The following is a 17,483-nucleotide window of genomic DNA, read 5'->3' on the forward strand; positions in this document are numbered from 1 at the left end:
TTCGAAGTTATGACTGTCAACTGTGATGTGGGAGACAAGTCGCGAGTGCGACGACTGTTTGTTTGATGACAGGAGCTATTTCGTCTTGCCTTCAAGGAAGTGRTTGTTTTGTTGGCTGCCACACAGCGTCTTCTTGTTAGACCCGAAGAATCTTCAAATTCAAGCACGAAGAAGTTATTRCGGCTCTATAGCGTTCACGATTGATTGTAACATTATAGCCAATGGATTGTAGATTATCATCACTACAAACGCAATATTTTTATACCCTGAACAGGGTATATTGCAGCCGAAGTTAACGTTTTTTCTTGTTTTGCTAATACATTTACACGAATTGGAAACGTTGTTCCGGAATAGATCAGGTTGTTATGAAAAGCTGTATGTTACTGTAGCTATAGATTTACAACTTTCACTCTCTACATTTACGCCGAGCTCATGATATTTGAAAATGCGAGGTGAAATAGAATCAATGACAAATCTGTCTGCCTTTGTAACTAGACTACTATTTAATAACCATGTTTCCTAATTTAACTATAATTTCGGGCTATAAATTACTTAAAGAACTTCCTAAGCTGCCTGTGAAAAAATAATATATATTCAAGCCCGAATATAATATTCCCTGTACTATTGGTACCTAATTCAACTGGTTTCCAATGAAGACAGTAAGAATTTTCAGAAGGTTTGGTTTAATATTACATGAATTGCTCTGTGGATTGTGGCTTACAGCCTGGTATGCTCTAAAATAATCAAGGCGATACAAAATATGTCTTAAGTTACAAAATATATACTCCAGACTATAAAGACTTCCCTTTTCTAAGAACCTTCTTTTACGATCCTCATTCTCCAGGCTTTCTTGGAGCACACATCTTGAAAAGTCTCAAAAGCTCAACGCTTAAAGAAGTGTATATTTTCGAAAGCATTCCAGGCAGATAGTCTTAACAAAAAATGCATAATCACTCATTTCCTCAAATATTCTTTGAAATGCTCTTAATATTATATACATATTATATAAACATATAAAATTTTGTAGCACATTTATATTCACAGCCGTATTCCACGCGTGAGTTACGAATCACCACGGGGTGTAGGCAGCCATTTATTATGTCCTTTGGTGAAATCTGCCATAAAATTAAGTCAAACGCCATGATAATGACTGAGTTGGGGAACTCATGGTGTTATTTACACATTCAACAATTGTTTACCTTTTCTTGCCACTTTGTKCGGTTGTTGTTGTTGCGATAGAAGCGGCAAAAAGCATGAAGAACGCTTAAACATATCCACTTGACACCTGATAATGAAAAGTACGCTCTTCAACGGCGCCACCTGACTGCGCAGACAGCAGGTAGTAACGGTAAAACGCTCACACAAGTGTACGCAACAATCGTTTAGCCTTTGCGCCTCGTCCATACCTTTGTTAGTTTTAGTTTAGAAGCAGCACAACACCACAATATTCAAAATCTTTTGTTTTTCACTTGGTGTTACATAGCCAGCAGCATTGCCCATTGGCATGTGGGGTGTTGTATTCACTGTTTCTCCGAAAGCCTCTTGTGTAATGCAAAATTATTCCTTTCACAAGAAAACTTAACAGACTCTAGTACAAAGGCATGTGGAATATTTTAACTTGCCTCTGAAAGGCGCCCTTGTAATATATGTTTGTACATATATACATTGTTGTTGTTGCTTATGCTTTGTTATGCAAAAATWTTAAATAATTAAATATTCGTAATGAATACTAATTCGAAATGGAGAATGCATTCTTAGTGATGGTGTTGTAAGAAATCCTTTTGAATGTTAATATATACAAGTAGGCTGTGGTGAATATTTGAGAAGTGGAATTTCGGTGTATTTTTCCTATGGAGGACAAATCATTCATTTTGAAATAGCAGATGAAACACCTTCGTTATGTTACATGCCATCATTATAAAAAAAAATCTAAAAACTTTCTGATAAAAAAATATTGTATGCAGATCGTAGATCCACGCACGACAAAAACTCAAACAAGCTGATTACCCGAAATATATCTGCCTACTTTTAAAAGTTCTACGAATAAGGTTCTAGAAAAAATCAACAAAAGTGKGTTGTGCTTAAAATACACTTAAGGGTCTTAAAAACATTATTCAATTGATAGAATAGTGTAAGCCAACTATTAATCCAATCTTAGGTCTAACACCTTAAAAAGTCAATTGGGAGGCTTTTTCCTTGACTTGACAGAAACTTAAGTGGCCAATCGTTTGCATTTAGTGCTCTGCGWTAGCAGTAATATTGGCTCCACCTTTAGTTTTTAAAACTATGAACCAAAAACGTCTTTGTCCAAACAACAGACAGCAACTTTTCTTGGCGTGCTGGTGCTGAAAGAGTCTGTTTTGATCTTCCTGACTGATCTATTTTCAAATTTGATCTGTGTTTATAACCCGTTAAGACAAAAACGTACCATTCCACTTATTTTTAAACATAATTCCAGTGTAAGCATTAGATAGTACATTTCCAAAGTATCGCCCTGCTTTGTGGTGCAAACCAATTTGYTTCGCTTCTTTGTGTCATCTGGAGAAAGCAGAACTAACGGCGCTTGTTATGGCCAATGATATCGTCGTCATCAGCATACGCCATCAGTTGTACACTGTTATAGAATATTATATCATCTCTATTCAAGTATTTGTCAAACCTTATATGCGACTATATGTGTGAGGAGGCTTCCAATCATCAGGCATGCTCTCGTCTGACCATATTCTACAAAAAAGCTGGTGCATGCTCCTTATTAGTTCTTCATCGGTTGAATAGCTCGGCCGGCAATCCATCAACTCCCCGCTTTGTTGTTAGTCAGATGGGTAATTGCTATTCGAACTTTTTCATGATAAGGCAATGGAATGTCTGCTCCATCGTCACCGATTGAAGAAATGGGTTGAGCATCTTCTGGTGTTAACCTTTCACTGCCATTCAGCAAGCTGGAGAAGTTTTCCTTCCATAAATTCAGTATGCTCTGGTCATGGGTTACTAGATCATCGTTAGTCGCTTTATCTGTTCGTAGAACTTTCGAGCATTACCCCTGTAAGCCGGCTTTTTAAGCTCTTCATACTCACCTACTTTCACTTTTCTCTATTTTTTGTCTGCAAATGCGTCTCTCTTCTCTCTTCTTAGTCCCATCCCGCAAGTATTGTGGTCGATTGTAACGTTGTGAGCTAGGCGGCCTGTTTTCCCTCCATTGCGACACGGCACTCCTCACCGCACCACCTGTTATTTACCTTTTTTTTTGCAAATGAAATGCCGTCCCACAGTTCCCTTATGCCGAGTTGCTGATCGGTGTGTTCATGCGATCAGGAGTGCAAGTCGAGCTTTCCGTGTGCTTGTTGACGTGCATTTTTGTGCCGCACAGAGGTGGGTGCGTATCTTCTTCTTAAAAAAAAAAAACTATGTATAGGACATTTAGGGAATATTTATCAACATTAGGCAATTGATATATTATTTGCGTCTAGATTAAACTGTCCTCTCTTTATCTTCAAGCTATTTGTTAAGTACCTTACACCATATAAAGCTATAACTCGATATAATCGGCAATTTTTTTACATAAACATTATCCAAGGATAATTAAGTTTCATCATTTAGGTGTCCTATATATAGAAGACTTATCCATTAAGTTTTAAACCTTTTGTGAACTTTCAATATAAAGCTTTGTATTTTAACAACATTGATCTCTTTCCACAAACCATATTGTTTTATTTTACACTCCACAAATTTAGAATGTTTTTAAATTTGACCAATGTAAACGAAGAGATCGCATAACTGAAAACAAAACAATGAAAAAAAAATTTTATAATGTTATCATAGTTTTCTTTTTTTTCAAAAAATTATTTCAGACCTTCTTGAAATGCTTTCAAACCCGACCATRAAAATAATACATAAACATTTTAATAATGCGTTCAAAATCTTATCAGTTGTTCGACAGTGCTTACTTTGAGTATATTTTTTTAATAATAGAAATCACTGCTTTAGCATACACATTCCGCGTTGAATTTCTCATATTTTCCGCTGACTTATGACTGAGTATGTAGTTGCATACATTGTTATCCTTCGCTGCCCGCTTCTTGTATTCTGCAATAATAGAGTTCGAGCTTTCCATCAAATCAACCCAATCAACGTCAGTGTCAAACAAGTTAAGCATATTTTCTAAGAACGAAAGTMGTGAATGTACTTCTCATGGTTGTTGTCATCACTACATCCTCCTTATTCACTTAACTTCTTTTTGAATAAGTTTTGCTCATTGATGCATGAAATATTTGCGCAGAGTCTGCGAAATTCTTTTAACTCCAACCAAATGCATTTTTTTTTTTTTGTGAAAATTCTTTTGTTAAGTACTTCAATACCCTATGTGGGTCTAAAGTATACATACATCTGTACATTCTTGAACACATACTTTATGGATTCGATAATATTCTGCTGCACTGATTGACTGCCAGTTGTTATATTGATTTTATATCATTTATTATATGCATTTATATAAAGGGTGAWGYAAGTAGAGTTACCTTTTTCAATGGTCTTTAATTTTGTTACGARAATTCACGTTCTGTAAGGCATATGTTTCGTGCGCTTCACTCATCTTATGATTAATATATTATCGCCCTAGTGAGTGTACTATACGCAACACTATCACGTATTTTGAGGCCCAAGATCGTGTTATATCACACCGTTAGACTTTTTACTGTGGGAATATGTAAAGTATAAAGTCTATACGGACATTCCCGCTTCGATCCAGGCCTTGGAGCAAAACATCACACGAGTCATTCGCCAGCCACCAGTCGAAATGCTCGAACGAGTCATCGAAAATTGGACTTAACGGATGGACCAACTGAACCGTAGCCGCGGCCAACATTTCAAAGCGATAATCTTCCAAAAATAAATGCCAAAGAATGTTCTTTCGAATGATAACAAACATTCCCCACTAAATTTGAAGTTTCTGTGTTTTTCTTTAAAAAACAAAAGTAGGGAACCTCGAAATGAATCATCCTTTATTATGAGCAGTAAGTRTATATGTACGTGTGTGCATAGATATGTAGTCATGACTCTATTGTCGATTACATGCAACATACTTTCTTAAATGTGAACTTAACTTCACATACGCATATACATATTTATATATTATCATATTTATACCATTTGTATGTACAAGATGACTTTAAGGGTTCAAGTGTTCTTGATRTTGTCTGAAGAAGCTCTTTCGCAAGCACAATTTTACATAAAAAATAAAAATAGAAAATCATATGGACTAAAAAGGCTACAAAAATATTTTATGAAATATGTTTCTAAACATATGAAGTCATTTCCACACACTTCCAACGATTTTGAATATTAAGTCTAATCCATTATTTTTCCAACATATATGTAGCTTTAGGAATCAATATTTCGCATTATAAACAGGTTACGGAACATGGCATCAGAAAAAAAAGAAAATAACAGTTATTGTCTAATCTAATCACTGAATTCGGATCGAAATCGATTTGGAGACGGAAAGAATTTCCGGAAATTTATTAAAATGTCTTAAATATCCTTTAAAATACAGACTTACACATAACTTAGGGCATCGTTAGCTATCACATAAATACTTCAAATTACTTAAATAAATATATTACTTAAAATACCTTTTTTTTTCTTAATTTACGGACCTCATTCATCAACGGATATATTTCGACAAAAATTTTCGATTTTGCTGTTTCAATGATTACGAAATTAGCGCCATCTATTAGCCACAAAATGTATTTTATAGAGTCGGAAAGTGGGTTCAACTTCATCAAACTTTTTTGTTTTTTTTTTCAAAACAGTTTTAATGATTTCAACGCAATGCGTTACGATCAAATCGGCAAGTTTTTCGATGGAAACGGATTCAATGATTAGATATATTGTATAAGTATTGGCTAAAAAAAAGGCATTATGAAGGATCCAATTGTTAATAGTACAGATTCGAAATAAGAGTTTGACCGTAAAGGTGGAGCTCATAGTARATGACTCTCCACCAATTCCACTGAACACAGAGCAATGACAGAAAGTCCTGTCCATTCGACCACAACCTTTTTCGCTTTGTATCCAACAATTGTTATTTCTGCGCTTGAGTGATCGAAACATTGGTTACATAATAGTTAGATTGGCCAATTTTCATTATTCGTTCGAAATTTTCGAACTGATCTTCTTAGGCGTCTAACTAGCGGAACCAAATCAACGAAACCAAAAATGAGCATGATTGGCTGCAACAGCTTCCGGATCATAAACACTATTCATATTTAAAGCCGCCTGGAATTTTTTCCTTTTTATCGGGGAAACACTGTAAAATTGATTGGCTAGAAGCTACAGAAGCTTGATTAGCAGACTCTTATACATTCATCTTAAAGTCCAAACCCACCGCAAAGTGATTACTACCTGTTCGTGTCTATAGCGAATAATTTTTGGCGGGGAGTGAAAAATTTGCCTCAAGAGAAGCTTCTGATAATCAACTCTTCCAGTATTTTGCCAAGAGTTTCTAAAATARTGRCATTATGATAKATATATKCACACCATTAACAACAACAGYAACAAATTAAAGATCAARACGATTCATATTTACAAATCCTAAGCCGGATWATTCAAACAATGCGAAATAAAACCATTTTCAGGTCTTCAGGCTTTTCATAACACTACTTTTTTAAACGTTTTGTAGTGCATTGTCAATGATTTGAGGGTATCCATTTGAAATATGYGTATTCTTAATGGGAAATATACTGGAGAAAATGAACCTTGACTTGAACCGGCGAATAAACAATAATCTTCAAAATCCTACAAATTTGGGTTCCTGAATCAGCGAAGAAAGATACGATATTTATATAAATAAATTCTAGTACACCTATGAACTTACAATAATAAAATTTTACAAAACGATTTCAAAGACAACGTGATTGTTTAGCTTACAACAATGCGAAATTTTCACTAACGGTCAATCTGATGGAGTTTTTCGAGCTGAGTATATCCTTATTCCTCTTATATCGTTTTAACTATGAGATAACAGTATTACTAACCATAAGCAGGTTTTACTCAATATATGTGTATACAGTCACAACTAATAGATCGTAAAATTACATAAATTTCATTCCAATTGCTTCCGCTTGAACCAAAGTTCTCCAAATCAAACCTCCCAAACTTTCTCCTGTTTTCAATATCAATAAATAATACTCATATCATATTTACCCAAAAACTATTGATTTCTGAGGACGATATGATAATCACTTTATGTCTTATGATCTACACTAACTAAACCCACTTTAACGGTGACACTACTTCCCCTTATATGATGTCAACCTCCTTCTTAACACTTCAATAAATATTTATGTTGGGTAGCAGATTTTTTAAAATACTTTAAATAATTTGCAGTAAATTGTTGATAATTTTCACCAAACTTTATTGTTCTCCATTAAACGGCGTACCGATGCCGTTAATTGCATAGTAACGAATATTTTTAGCGCCGTTATTTCAACTGCTATGCCAGTTTAAAAATTGTGCGACATTTTGCACTATTTCAAAATAAGGAAATAATTTTCTCAAGGTCAATTGCATATCTTAAACACTATAATTTCAATTGCCATACGCCTTCGAAATTTCATAGAAATAGCACCTCCTTTTGAATTGAAAGCCTTCAATTGTATTCTGAGTGCAATTTGCCTTTAAATTGAGTTAGCAATTGTCACCAGCTGCGTCAATTGAAATGTGATTTAATGACTACTTAGGGTTGCATACCGAGTGATTAATGCCCGCAATTACGTATACGACACGTATTACAATAATAGATTTCACAGTGCATTCGATACTCATCAAACACGACAAATATTGAAGCAAATTTCTCACTCCGAGGTATTTAAGTGGCATCAAGTGACCAGCTGCAAGGAGTGTTCCAATATCCTCGAATGGAAGTGGAAGTAGCCAGAGCGTTTGGATAAATAATAACAAGCCGCAAAATAAGCAATCAACCAATTGAGTTATTGAGCAATCAGGAAATCAAGCACTTGGARAGTGGCGGTGTGAGTGAACGCAAACACTTTGTCAAACTCAGCTGGAGTTGTGGTGCCTGCCAGCGACACTTGTGGTTACTTTTTGGTGTGTAGATACCCGCTAAAATTTCTGCCTYCACTTCGTTAGCACCTCTGCTTTGAAAACCGCGCAAATTCAAGTAAATATGGTCMACGCGGTCGTAGACAACCCGATGCTCTCAGTCAATGCGAAGCTGTGGCAGTTCCTCTCCGTGCTCTTTGCACGCGATTGGCGGCGTTGTGTCGCTTTGGTGGCACCCGTCTGCCTAATGAATGCAATGCAGTTYGTTTATTTGTATCAACAATGGGGTGATTTAGCCACTTTCATATTGAATACCTTCTTTGCGGTCTCTGTTTTCAATGCCTTGCTGCGTACGTGCTTTATTATTAAGAATCGAGATAAATTTGAAGMGTTGATGGAAGAATTGGTAACTCTATACGATGATATACAAGTGAGTGCGAGCTATGGCGCGTAATTTATTTTTTCAGTTTGATTGTTTGCCTAAAATATARTTTAAATGAAGAATGTGTCAAAATTTTTAATTTTCGTTTCTTTTTTTTCATTATTCAGGATTCGGGTGATGATTATGCGAAAAGCGTGCTGACCGCAGCCACAAAAAGCGCACGAAATATTTCAATTTTCAATTTTTCAGCTTCYGTCTCCGATTTAGTGGTGGCAATGACATTTCCACTTTTTCAGCAACAGAGAGGTAAGTAATTGGTTATTTAAATATTTATGGCATATGRTGAATCAAGTTATTTAATTTTATTACTTTTTTCAACAAAAATTTTAGTTTTTTCCGGCCTTGAATATAGCTACACACACTTCTCAATTTTACTTTTACCATCATCGTAATGAAAAATTACGGTTAAGCTTACCATTTAAGCTTGTAAAATAAAGTTCGTTAGTGTCAAAACAAATAGAAATTATATTTTGATAGATTTCCTCGATATGAATTAGAAATAATTATTATAATTTGAACTGGGTACATTAAGCTTGTTCTGATGTTTGCAACACCAGAAAAGAGACGTCGGAGATCGTAAAAAGTACAAACATAAAAATGATCAGCGTATATACATAAAAAATATAGCTCATAACTGCCAGATAAACTGAACTGTCGGAAGCTTGAATAGCCTTTGGCTTGCCTATTGGAATCGATGTCATATCTTCGAAAGTAAACTCAGATATCGACCATTATCGCTTCTTCTTTGCACTTTCCACTGTTTAACAMTCTCCCCCAYTAAATTCACATCRRCCCTATTTACTAATTAGACGAAGAAGYACCAACTAAATCTTAATATCACAGTATGTGATTATACAATTCCGGCTGACCATAAGAGTTTAAGTACCTTCGATAGCGTTTCCTTTTYCACTCCGTATATAAAATCCTCAAGTTGCCAGCCGACAACACATGGAGAAAGGACAAAGAAACATAAACTACGTTGGACTRAAATGGTCACCTGGATGTAGTGAAACGCGGACGAGAAAGCTTCAGACTTTTCAGAATTCTGCACAGCATACAATTTCAGGATGCTTCTCGATGGCTCCGGTTGAACATTTACTTAATGAAATTAATATGCTTCTGGTCAAGGAACATAACCAACCGAATCCCTCTCAATAAATGGCGTACTTGGAGTCAAATCACCACCCAACGCAAACARAGAGATCTAGTCGCCTCGAGTACCCTTGCGCAACTTCCTATACTATAGCACCCGCATRATTCCAAGCAGTTCTTTGCATACCCAGCATATGGTTCTCATCCAACACCCCTCTCCCTATGATTCCACCGCATCAAAGCAGCACGCTTCCTGGACATACTGTTAGATGATGTCAATGACAACCAACATGAACCTTACAACCTAAGCGGGGACTACAAGTAGATAAMCGCCAACAATCAAAATCAAGATAAAGATCTTTTTGCAGGTATTAGCCAACCAAAGATGCACTGCACTCTGGGAAGCTGAAAATAGCGATAAAATAATGGAMATCGCARAGWTCATRACGATCGGACTGTTTAGTTTGCCCWAGAGTATTGCACAAAACCATTTAAAAGAAGAAGAAAACAGATATATTGAGTTTTGTTCTTTAAATGAAATAACCCAAATCTAACTGCTTTAAAGCCATATAAAAGATGAATATCCAACCACGATTTTCGTTCCTTCGTCTGTCTTTCTTACCCTTTCGATTAAAATAGAAGCTCTCATGAAATATTCTAATAACTGAAAAATTATTGCGAACCCTCCAGCAAGAAATTCTTCTAATATCAGCTGAAATCATCATGCTGGAATTTACCTAAAATGGACCCTAAGACGTTTATTTAAGACAAAATCACCAACATTCTTTATTCAACAGAGGTTTTCGATTAGCCTAAAAAAATCTCAGTTTCAAAAGTAGTTCTGTCAGTATATTTTGTTTTAAATGAATATTAAACTACCGTTCGATTTTTATGGGACGAAACCCATCACATTGGAGCAACGGAACGTTATTCCCGTCATGAATCAAAAAATGTGTAAAATTGTGTATAAACCCTTACCATACTCRCCTAACAAGGTTGTGCGCCGGGCTTGGTAGCCGTCACATAGAAGCCACTCAGAATGAAAAAGAAACAGCAGCAACGGATGAAAGACCCCAAGTGGCTAGGTCACGTTGTCCAGATGGAAGAGAACAYTTTAGCTTTGAAAGTTATCGATTTRTTACACACCCGTGGAAGCAAAGGAAGAAAAAGACCTCGCCTCCGAAACAGAGATCAGGTGGAGAARGACCTATCCTAACTTCTTCTCAAGAATATCTATACCAAAACTGTGTATTTATATGAAAATGATGCCTTTTAAACTGATTATTATTCACGATTATTCWATTATTCACAGTTCATCCTTTTGGCGTTGCATTACCCGGCATCGATGTCACACGCTCTCCACTCTAYGAACTCATCTATATCGGTCAATTATCTTTCCCGTTCACTTTGTCCAGCATGTATATGCCCTATGTAAGTTCATTCGCCACTTTCTCCATGTTCGGAAAGGCTGCATTACAGATATTACAAAACAATCTCAGAAATTTATGYGATAATATGAAAAGTAAAACTGAGGAAGAGCTCTTCGGAATTTTACGAAAGAATATCGCCTATCATGCAAGAATCGCTAGGTGAGTAGGTAGTATTTTCTTTAGACTAAAACTAAATTTCTGGAGTTTTTTAAATAAAATTTAAAAAAAAATAATATTTTAAATATCTTTATTTCAAAGATACGTAAGTGACTTCAATGAATTGGTTACCTATATGGTACTCATCGAATTTCTTCTCTTCAGTTGCGTCATTTGCTCGCTGCTCTTTTGCATCAATATTGTGAGTGCAACTTAACCTTTTGAAAATTATAATAAGATAACTCTTTGTAGTTTATTAAGCATTTTTATTTGTTTTTACTAAAATATTTCTTAATGCATTTCATAAGACAACCTCTACGGCAGAGAAGATTTCCATTGTCATGTATATTGGCACAATGCTGTATGTGCTCTTCACCTATTACTGGCAAGCCAATGGAGTTTTAGAAATGGTATAGTAGATTCATATCATAAAGTTGATACCAAAGTTTCATTTCCAATTGATTACCCTTAGAGCCTCCTCGTCTCAGATGCGGCTTACGAAATGCAATGGTACAATTGTAGTCCACATTTCAAGARAACTCTACTCATATTCATTGCACGCACACAAAATCCATTACAGGTAGGTACTGTTATGAAAAGAGTATCTAAAGTGGGACACTACTAAGTGTAACAACCCAAAAAATATTTCTCTATGAAAGTTTTATTAAGCATATTTTTTTGGTTTGTTTACAACTGTAKCACAGAATTTCTGATTTTTACAGATCCGCGTTGGTCAGATGCACCCAATGACAATGGAGGTATTTCAATCACTGCTTAATAACGCGTACTCCTATTTTACGCTTTTGCATAATCTTTATAATGATTAAAGCATTAATTGTATTTATTATAAAAATATACTAATATATTGTAGTAAAATATTTATATTATCCATTTTTCTATTCAATCCGCACTCGAAAGTATAACCGAATTTAAAATTATCATGTAATGCATTTTTTTTTTTTCAGTGCTAAAAGCTGATCCATTTCGGAGCTTCTGCTTGTTTTAAGAAAAAAACACAGAAACTTTAAATTTAATGAAGAATGTTTCGTCCATCTGTTGAGCACAATTTTCTATGACTCGTTTGACACGACTGATTTTCTGCTTTAAGGCTCGAATCGAAGCGAAATTGTCCGCATATCCTTTGGACTTTACATGTCTCCATAGCGCAAAGTCTAATAGTGTGGTATGACACGCTCTTGGTGGCTAATCGATCRGCCCAAAACGTGAAATGATCAGCTCACCGAAGTGTTCTCTCAATAAATCCGTTGATTGATGCGATGAGTTGAAACCAACTGTCGCTCAGATCACAAGCTTAAATTTCAGAAATCAAATAGTTTTAGGTAATATGAATCGATAATTCCACCGGCCCACAAACCACATCAAACCGTTGTTTTTTCTGGATGAAATCTCAGCTCTTGAATGTTTTCAGGTTGCCTAAATGCAGCAATTTTGCTTTTTTACATACCAATTGACCCAAAAATGGGACCCATGTATGAACAAAATTTGTTTCGAAAACGTCAGATCGTCTTGGAACTTTTCTAGAGCCCRTAGATCAAAGCGATGTTGCTTGGGAAGGTCGAGCGGCTTCAGTTCATTCACAACTTTTATTTTGTACGCTTTCAGTCTATGATCTCGACTTTCGAGTTGCTACGAAGGGCGCCTTGTTTTGGCTCCACGAAACCCTAGTCAAGACAATAATATTGTAAGATATATTCATCGAGTAAACTCTCGAAATGATTATACTTGCTAAGAGCTTCAACGTGCCCTAAGAACGGCCCTCATCAACATCTCCGGTACACTACTGACTACACCAACAATARCACTTAATGTCTTGTTAAACATAGCCGTGAATATTGCCGGCAAATATATTAAGCTAGATTACTGAAAAATGGATCGTACCGACGCATCGGCTACAGGTGACTGCTTTTTCTCTGTTTACATACCTATAAGCAAATSAGAATGGGAAGAAATTGCTCGAGAAGGAACGCAATGACCTAGAACTCCGGTCTGTTGTGGTTCYTACAGTCTACAGGAGGTTTTCGTTCGACCTCTTAACCTAAGCTAATTTAAATTGATTTCAATAATATACATATCATACCAAATATGACTATAATCCTTTCAAGATTTAGTCATATAATGAATATTACATTCTTTCGCAACATTTTTTGAAAATAAAGCTTTCCAATACCTGAGAATATTTTTCCGACTTTGATCTTTCCAATTTTCAAGAGCATAAAATGTTCATTTATACTGGAACTTAAACCTATCTTCCTTAGTTTAGTTTGAGTACCCCTCAAACGTCTTCTTGAAWCTCAAAAGAAGCTTTTAGATATATAGTACAGTCGGAGGTCTAACATTTACATTTTACCTTTACCGCATCCCAGTCCTTCATTCAATTTACTTATCCATTGCTGCCGCTGTTTTTTTTTTGGTTGAGTGAAAATTTGTTCGATGACTAATATTAAATACTCGACAGATACAAATTTCTTATTTTTATCAACACATTATCTGGGTTTGAGAAATATTTTACTRGAAACATAAAATGCAACAAAGCTTTTAGGTTGCTAATTAGTGGGATGGACTCTTCTTGCAAAAGCTTCCGCATTCAGCAAATATCTGTGGTGTTCCAAGCCACATCTTACAACATTTACAAACACACGCTTCAGTATATGTGTCYATTATCAGAGGGGTCGACTGCACCAACCGGTTTTCCTTGTCTACACGATTAATTTTTACGACCGCAACGAAATTGGTAGGTGCAGAGCTTATCGCTCACTTAATTGTGAATAATTATAGGATAAATTTCTAAAGTAAACAAAAAATCGGTTTACATATGCTGGCTAAGGTATTTGTATAAATTTTATATGAGATATATGTGCCACAAAAATTRTCGAATTTAAAAAACAAATCAAAACTTCTTTTGAAAAAAAACCTAATTATTGGCAAAAGAATTAAATTCGTTCTTAAATTAGCAACTATAATAATACCTTGCGGTGGAAAAAATATAGCTTATTTTTTAATCAGTGAACTAATTAAGAGACTATACTCAACATCTCGCAATTTCTTCTCACTTATTAGTTGCGGTAATATTGGTTTACTAAAAAGCGCTAAACTTTGTTATATTTAGAAGTAAGTATGCATGTCGGTACGCATAAATTCTCTTGTCTATTTTTCGCCTATAAAATCGGTTTTACGATCGCCAGGCACTACGTCGTCTCATCTATGTGGTTAACTGATTTACTTGTGTCTACTAAATATTGCATTCCGCAAAAGCCAGCGAAAGCCGCCCATAAACCCACAATGCGTCTCGATAGCTGCAAATGAGTAAAATAATGCTGTACAAGCAAGAACGCAGTCAGGTTTTTCCAACACAATACGCCAGTGGCTTCACTAGTCTCGTATGTCTTTATGCCGCTTTGCTTGCCAGTTTTATATTTATCATTTTATGGCAGAWTTATAATTATGCCGGCAACTTTGTTGCACTCTGCGGCTGCAACAGCTTCTATATTTTCTTCTATTCATCAATTCCATCAACTGAGTTGTTCTTTTTGTGCCGTTGGAATGCCTTTTTGTAGTCTTTACTGAGAAAGGGTTATAGCTAGAAACTTTGATTTATCGTTGTGTTAAATAATCGACTTAAAATACCTTACAATAACTGTATTATAAAACCTAGGCATCAGTAAGAGAGGCAAAAGGAAACCCGTTGCAATCTCACACAAAAAACTCAAGAATRTTCTTTTGTGGTCGAGCACAAGAAAAACATTTTCTTCTTTACTGCCCTAGACACCGCTTGCGCTGAGTTAGCCGAATTAACAATAGCGCGCCAGTCGTTTATTCATATCGCACTGCGGCGACAATTGAAGATTCCAAGCGATCCCAGGTTTTCCACCKGGTCTTTCTAACGCAATGGAGCTGTTCCTCTTTCGCTGCTTCTCCCGGCGGGTGCTGCGTCAAATACTTTCAGTGCTGATGTGTTTTCATCCAATCGGTAGACATGATATGGGCAGCGTAGCCGCAGTCTCTTATTTCGCTTGACTATGTCAATGGTATCGTATATCTCGTACAGCTCATGGTTCCAACGACTGCGATATTCGCCTTTGCCCGCAAAGGCCCATAAATATTCCGTAGAACCTTTCTCTCGTAAACTCGTAACGTCGACTCATCAGATGTTGCCATCGTCCATGGCTCTGCCCAATATAGCTGGACGAGAATAATGAGTAACTTATAGAGTTTGATTTTTGTTCGTCGAGAGAAGATTTTACAGGATTTGTCCGAAAAGTAATAGGACTGATTTTCTTCCGCCGCGACTGTACTTCGGAGCGTACGCACACCGACTGGATTCAGAAGAGGGCGTTCCTGGCTAACGAACGAGCGGCTGGTCAGTTGTCTCCGAGCACCTRSAGAGTYAGRGCAAACATTTTCGCGCGACGTGTTTCTGTGTGGAGCGTACAAGCCAAAAAGCAAGCGTCCCATTAAATTCTGTGTGAAACTCGTTAAATCCGCGACAGAGACGTTTAATATGATCAAACAGGCTTACTCAGATGATTCTTTAGCAAGAAGCGRTGTGTTTCTGTGGYACCAGGACCTTTTTGGCCGGGAAGAGGTCACTAATGAAGACTGGAAGAATGARCAAATCCAAAGTTAAAACGATGCAYATTGGCAAAGGCATCGTCCAMCATKAATTTATTSCTCCTGGACAAACCGTTAACGACAAGTTTTACGTGGAAGTCCTCAAAATACTCAAACAAAGGCTCAATCGGGTCCGACAAGACAACGCAGCCGATTGGAAGTTGCAYCACGACAACGCCCCGGCTCACACCGTCTTTCTTGTGAACAGCTACCTAACCAAGTTCGGCATCCCACCAACGCTTCCGCAGCTGCCCTACAGCAACGATGTGGCCCAGGGACTTTTTTGTTTCATTCCTAAATAGACCGATGAAAGACAAACATTTTCAGACGACAGAAGGCATGCATCTCGGCTGTCAAGGCTATTCCGGAGAATACCTTCCGTAACTTCTTCAATGCTTGGAAATTGCTCTGACAGCGCTGATTCGACGCAGAAGGAGCCTATTTTGAAAGTTTTTATAGAATTGTAACGATTGGTTCAATAAATTTTTTAAATCGACTCAGTCATATTAGTTTCCGGATAAGCCCTGTACTTCTCAATTCCCTACTCAGTTCAAAGTAGCACCTGTTGGCAAGAGTTATTCAGCGTTAGATTTTAAGGCTGAGGTTKTTGTTGGTGTTAACGCTGGTTCTGAAAAAAACGAAATTATCTACGACTTCGAAGCTAGGACTGTCAACAGTGACGTGGGAGCCACGTCTCGAGTACAACGACTTTTTGTTWGATAACGGGAGATATTTTGCCTTGCCCTCGTTCACCACTAGACTCATTTGCTTCGCTTCTTTGTATAAAATCTACCCACCTAAAAAAAATTAGTTTTTTTTAATCAGCTTAACTCAATCTGGTAGATATCTAGGTAATAAAAAATGTTGCCGCGGCCAAAATACTTAATTTTTTTTAACAACATCATTTAGTGGTCCCAAAAAAGATTATAGTCAACGATACAAAAGCATAGTTCTATATAGATTTCCCTTTCCAACAGATTATGGTCATTATGATACTTTTCTGTTGCAGAAACTCAAAATACTACTCCAAAGAACAACTTCTGATTTGACTCATCTCTTTAAGATATATCTTAAAGAACTAAGTACTCTATAATCCAAGGTTTATAACCAAAATATGGAMAATTGGATTAAAMGTTGACTGTATGCCTTTTAAAGGAACTTAGCTCTCAACCATAAGCAAAATTTTGTATTAAAAACAGAAATCCTGCTTTTTAAATAGTGCGGCTTAAATATGTTGTTATAGCACATAACTAAATAAGTGTAAAGCCAAGTTCAAATTTAAATAAAGTTGAAAAAATACACATAATTCCACTGATAATTACGATTAATCTGCAAAATGGCCAATCACTGCGGATTAAGCTTCAGGACAATTGTGTAAATACTCGATGACAGATTTGACAAATAAAAAGCGAAACCCCCCACGGTTTTCCCTTTCAATGCGAGAAAATGCCAACATGCGGCGCTGGTGATGGGCATAAGCCGTAAACAACTACAGTAATGTGCATAATAATAATAACAATAAAAGTAGGCAAAACTACAAAAAAAAAACTGTCTCTTRTTGCATATGTGTAAGTGTAAGAGAAAAAAATAAAAATATGGTATAAAAGTAAGCGCATGAGTGGGCATGTAACGGTAAAATCGGCAACGTACAATAAAATTCCGCATTAATGCCACTT

General features: G+C 36.3%; 1 protein-coding gene across 1 annotated transcript; it reads left to right on the forward strand.

The window, feature by feature from the left end:
• The first annotated feature begins 8,182 nt into the window (after positions 1-8,182).
• Positions 8,183-12,005, forward strand: LOC108971909 (odorant receptor 43a). The gene is made up of 7 exons (XM_018938266.1): positions 8,183-8,488; positions 8,608-8,746; positions 10,905-11,181; positions 11,281-11,380; positions 11,487-11,588; positions 11,651-11,758; positions 11,901-12,005. The coding sequence occupies exons 1-7, from the start codon at positions 8,183-8,185 to the stop codon at positions 12,003-12,005; spliced, it is 1,137 nt and encodes a 378-aa protein (XP_018793811.1).
• Positions 12,006-17,483: the final 5,478 nt, after the last annotated feature.

Source organism: Bactrocera latifrons, unplaced genomic scaffold, assembly GCF_001853355.1.
Source record: "Bactrocera latifrons isolate USDA-ARS-PBARC rearing strain unplaced genomic scaffold, ASM185335v1 scaffold_365, whole genome shotgun sequence".
Lineage (NCBI taxonomy): Eukaryota > Metazoa > Arthropoda > Insecta > Diptera > Tephritidae > Bactrocera > Bactrocera latifrons.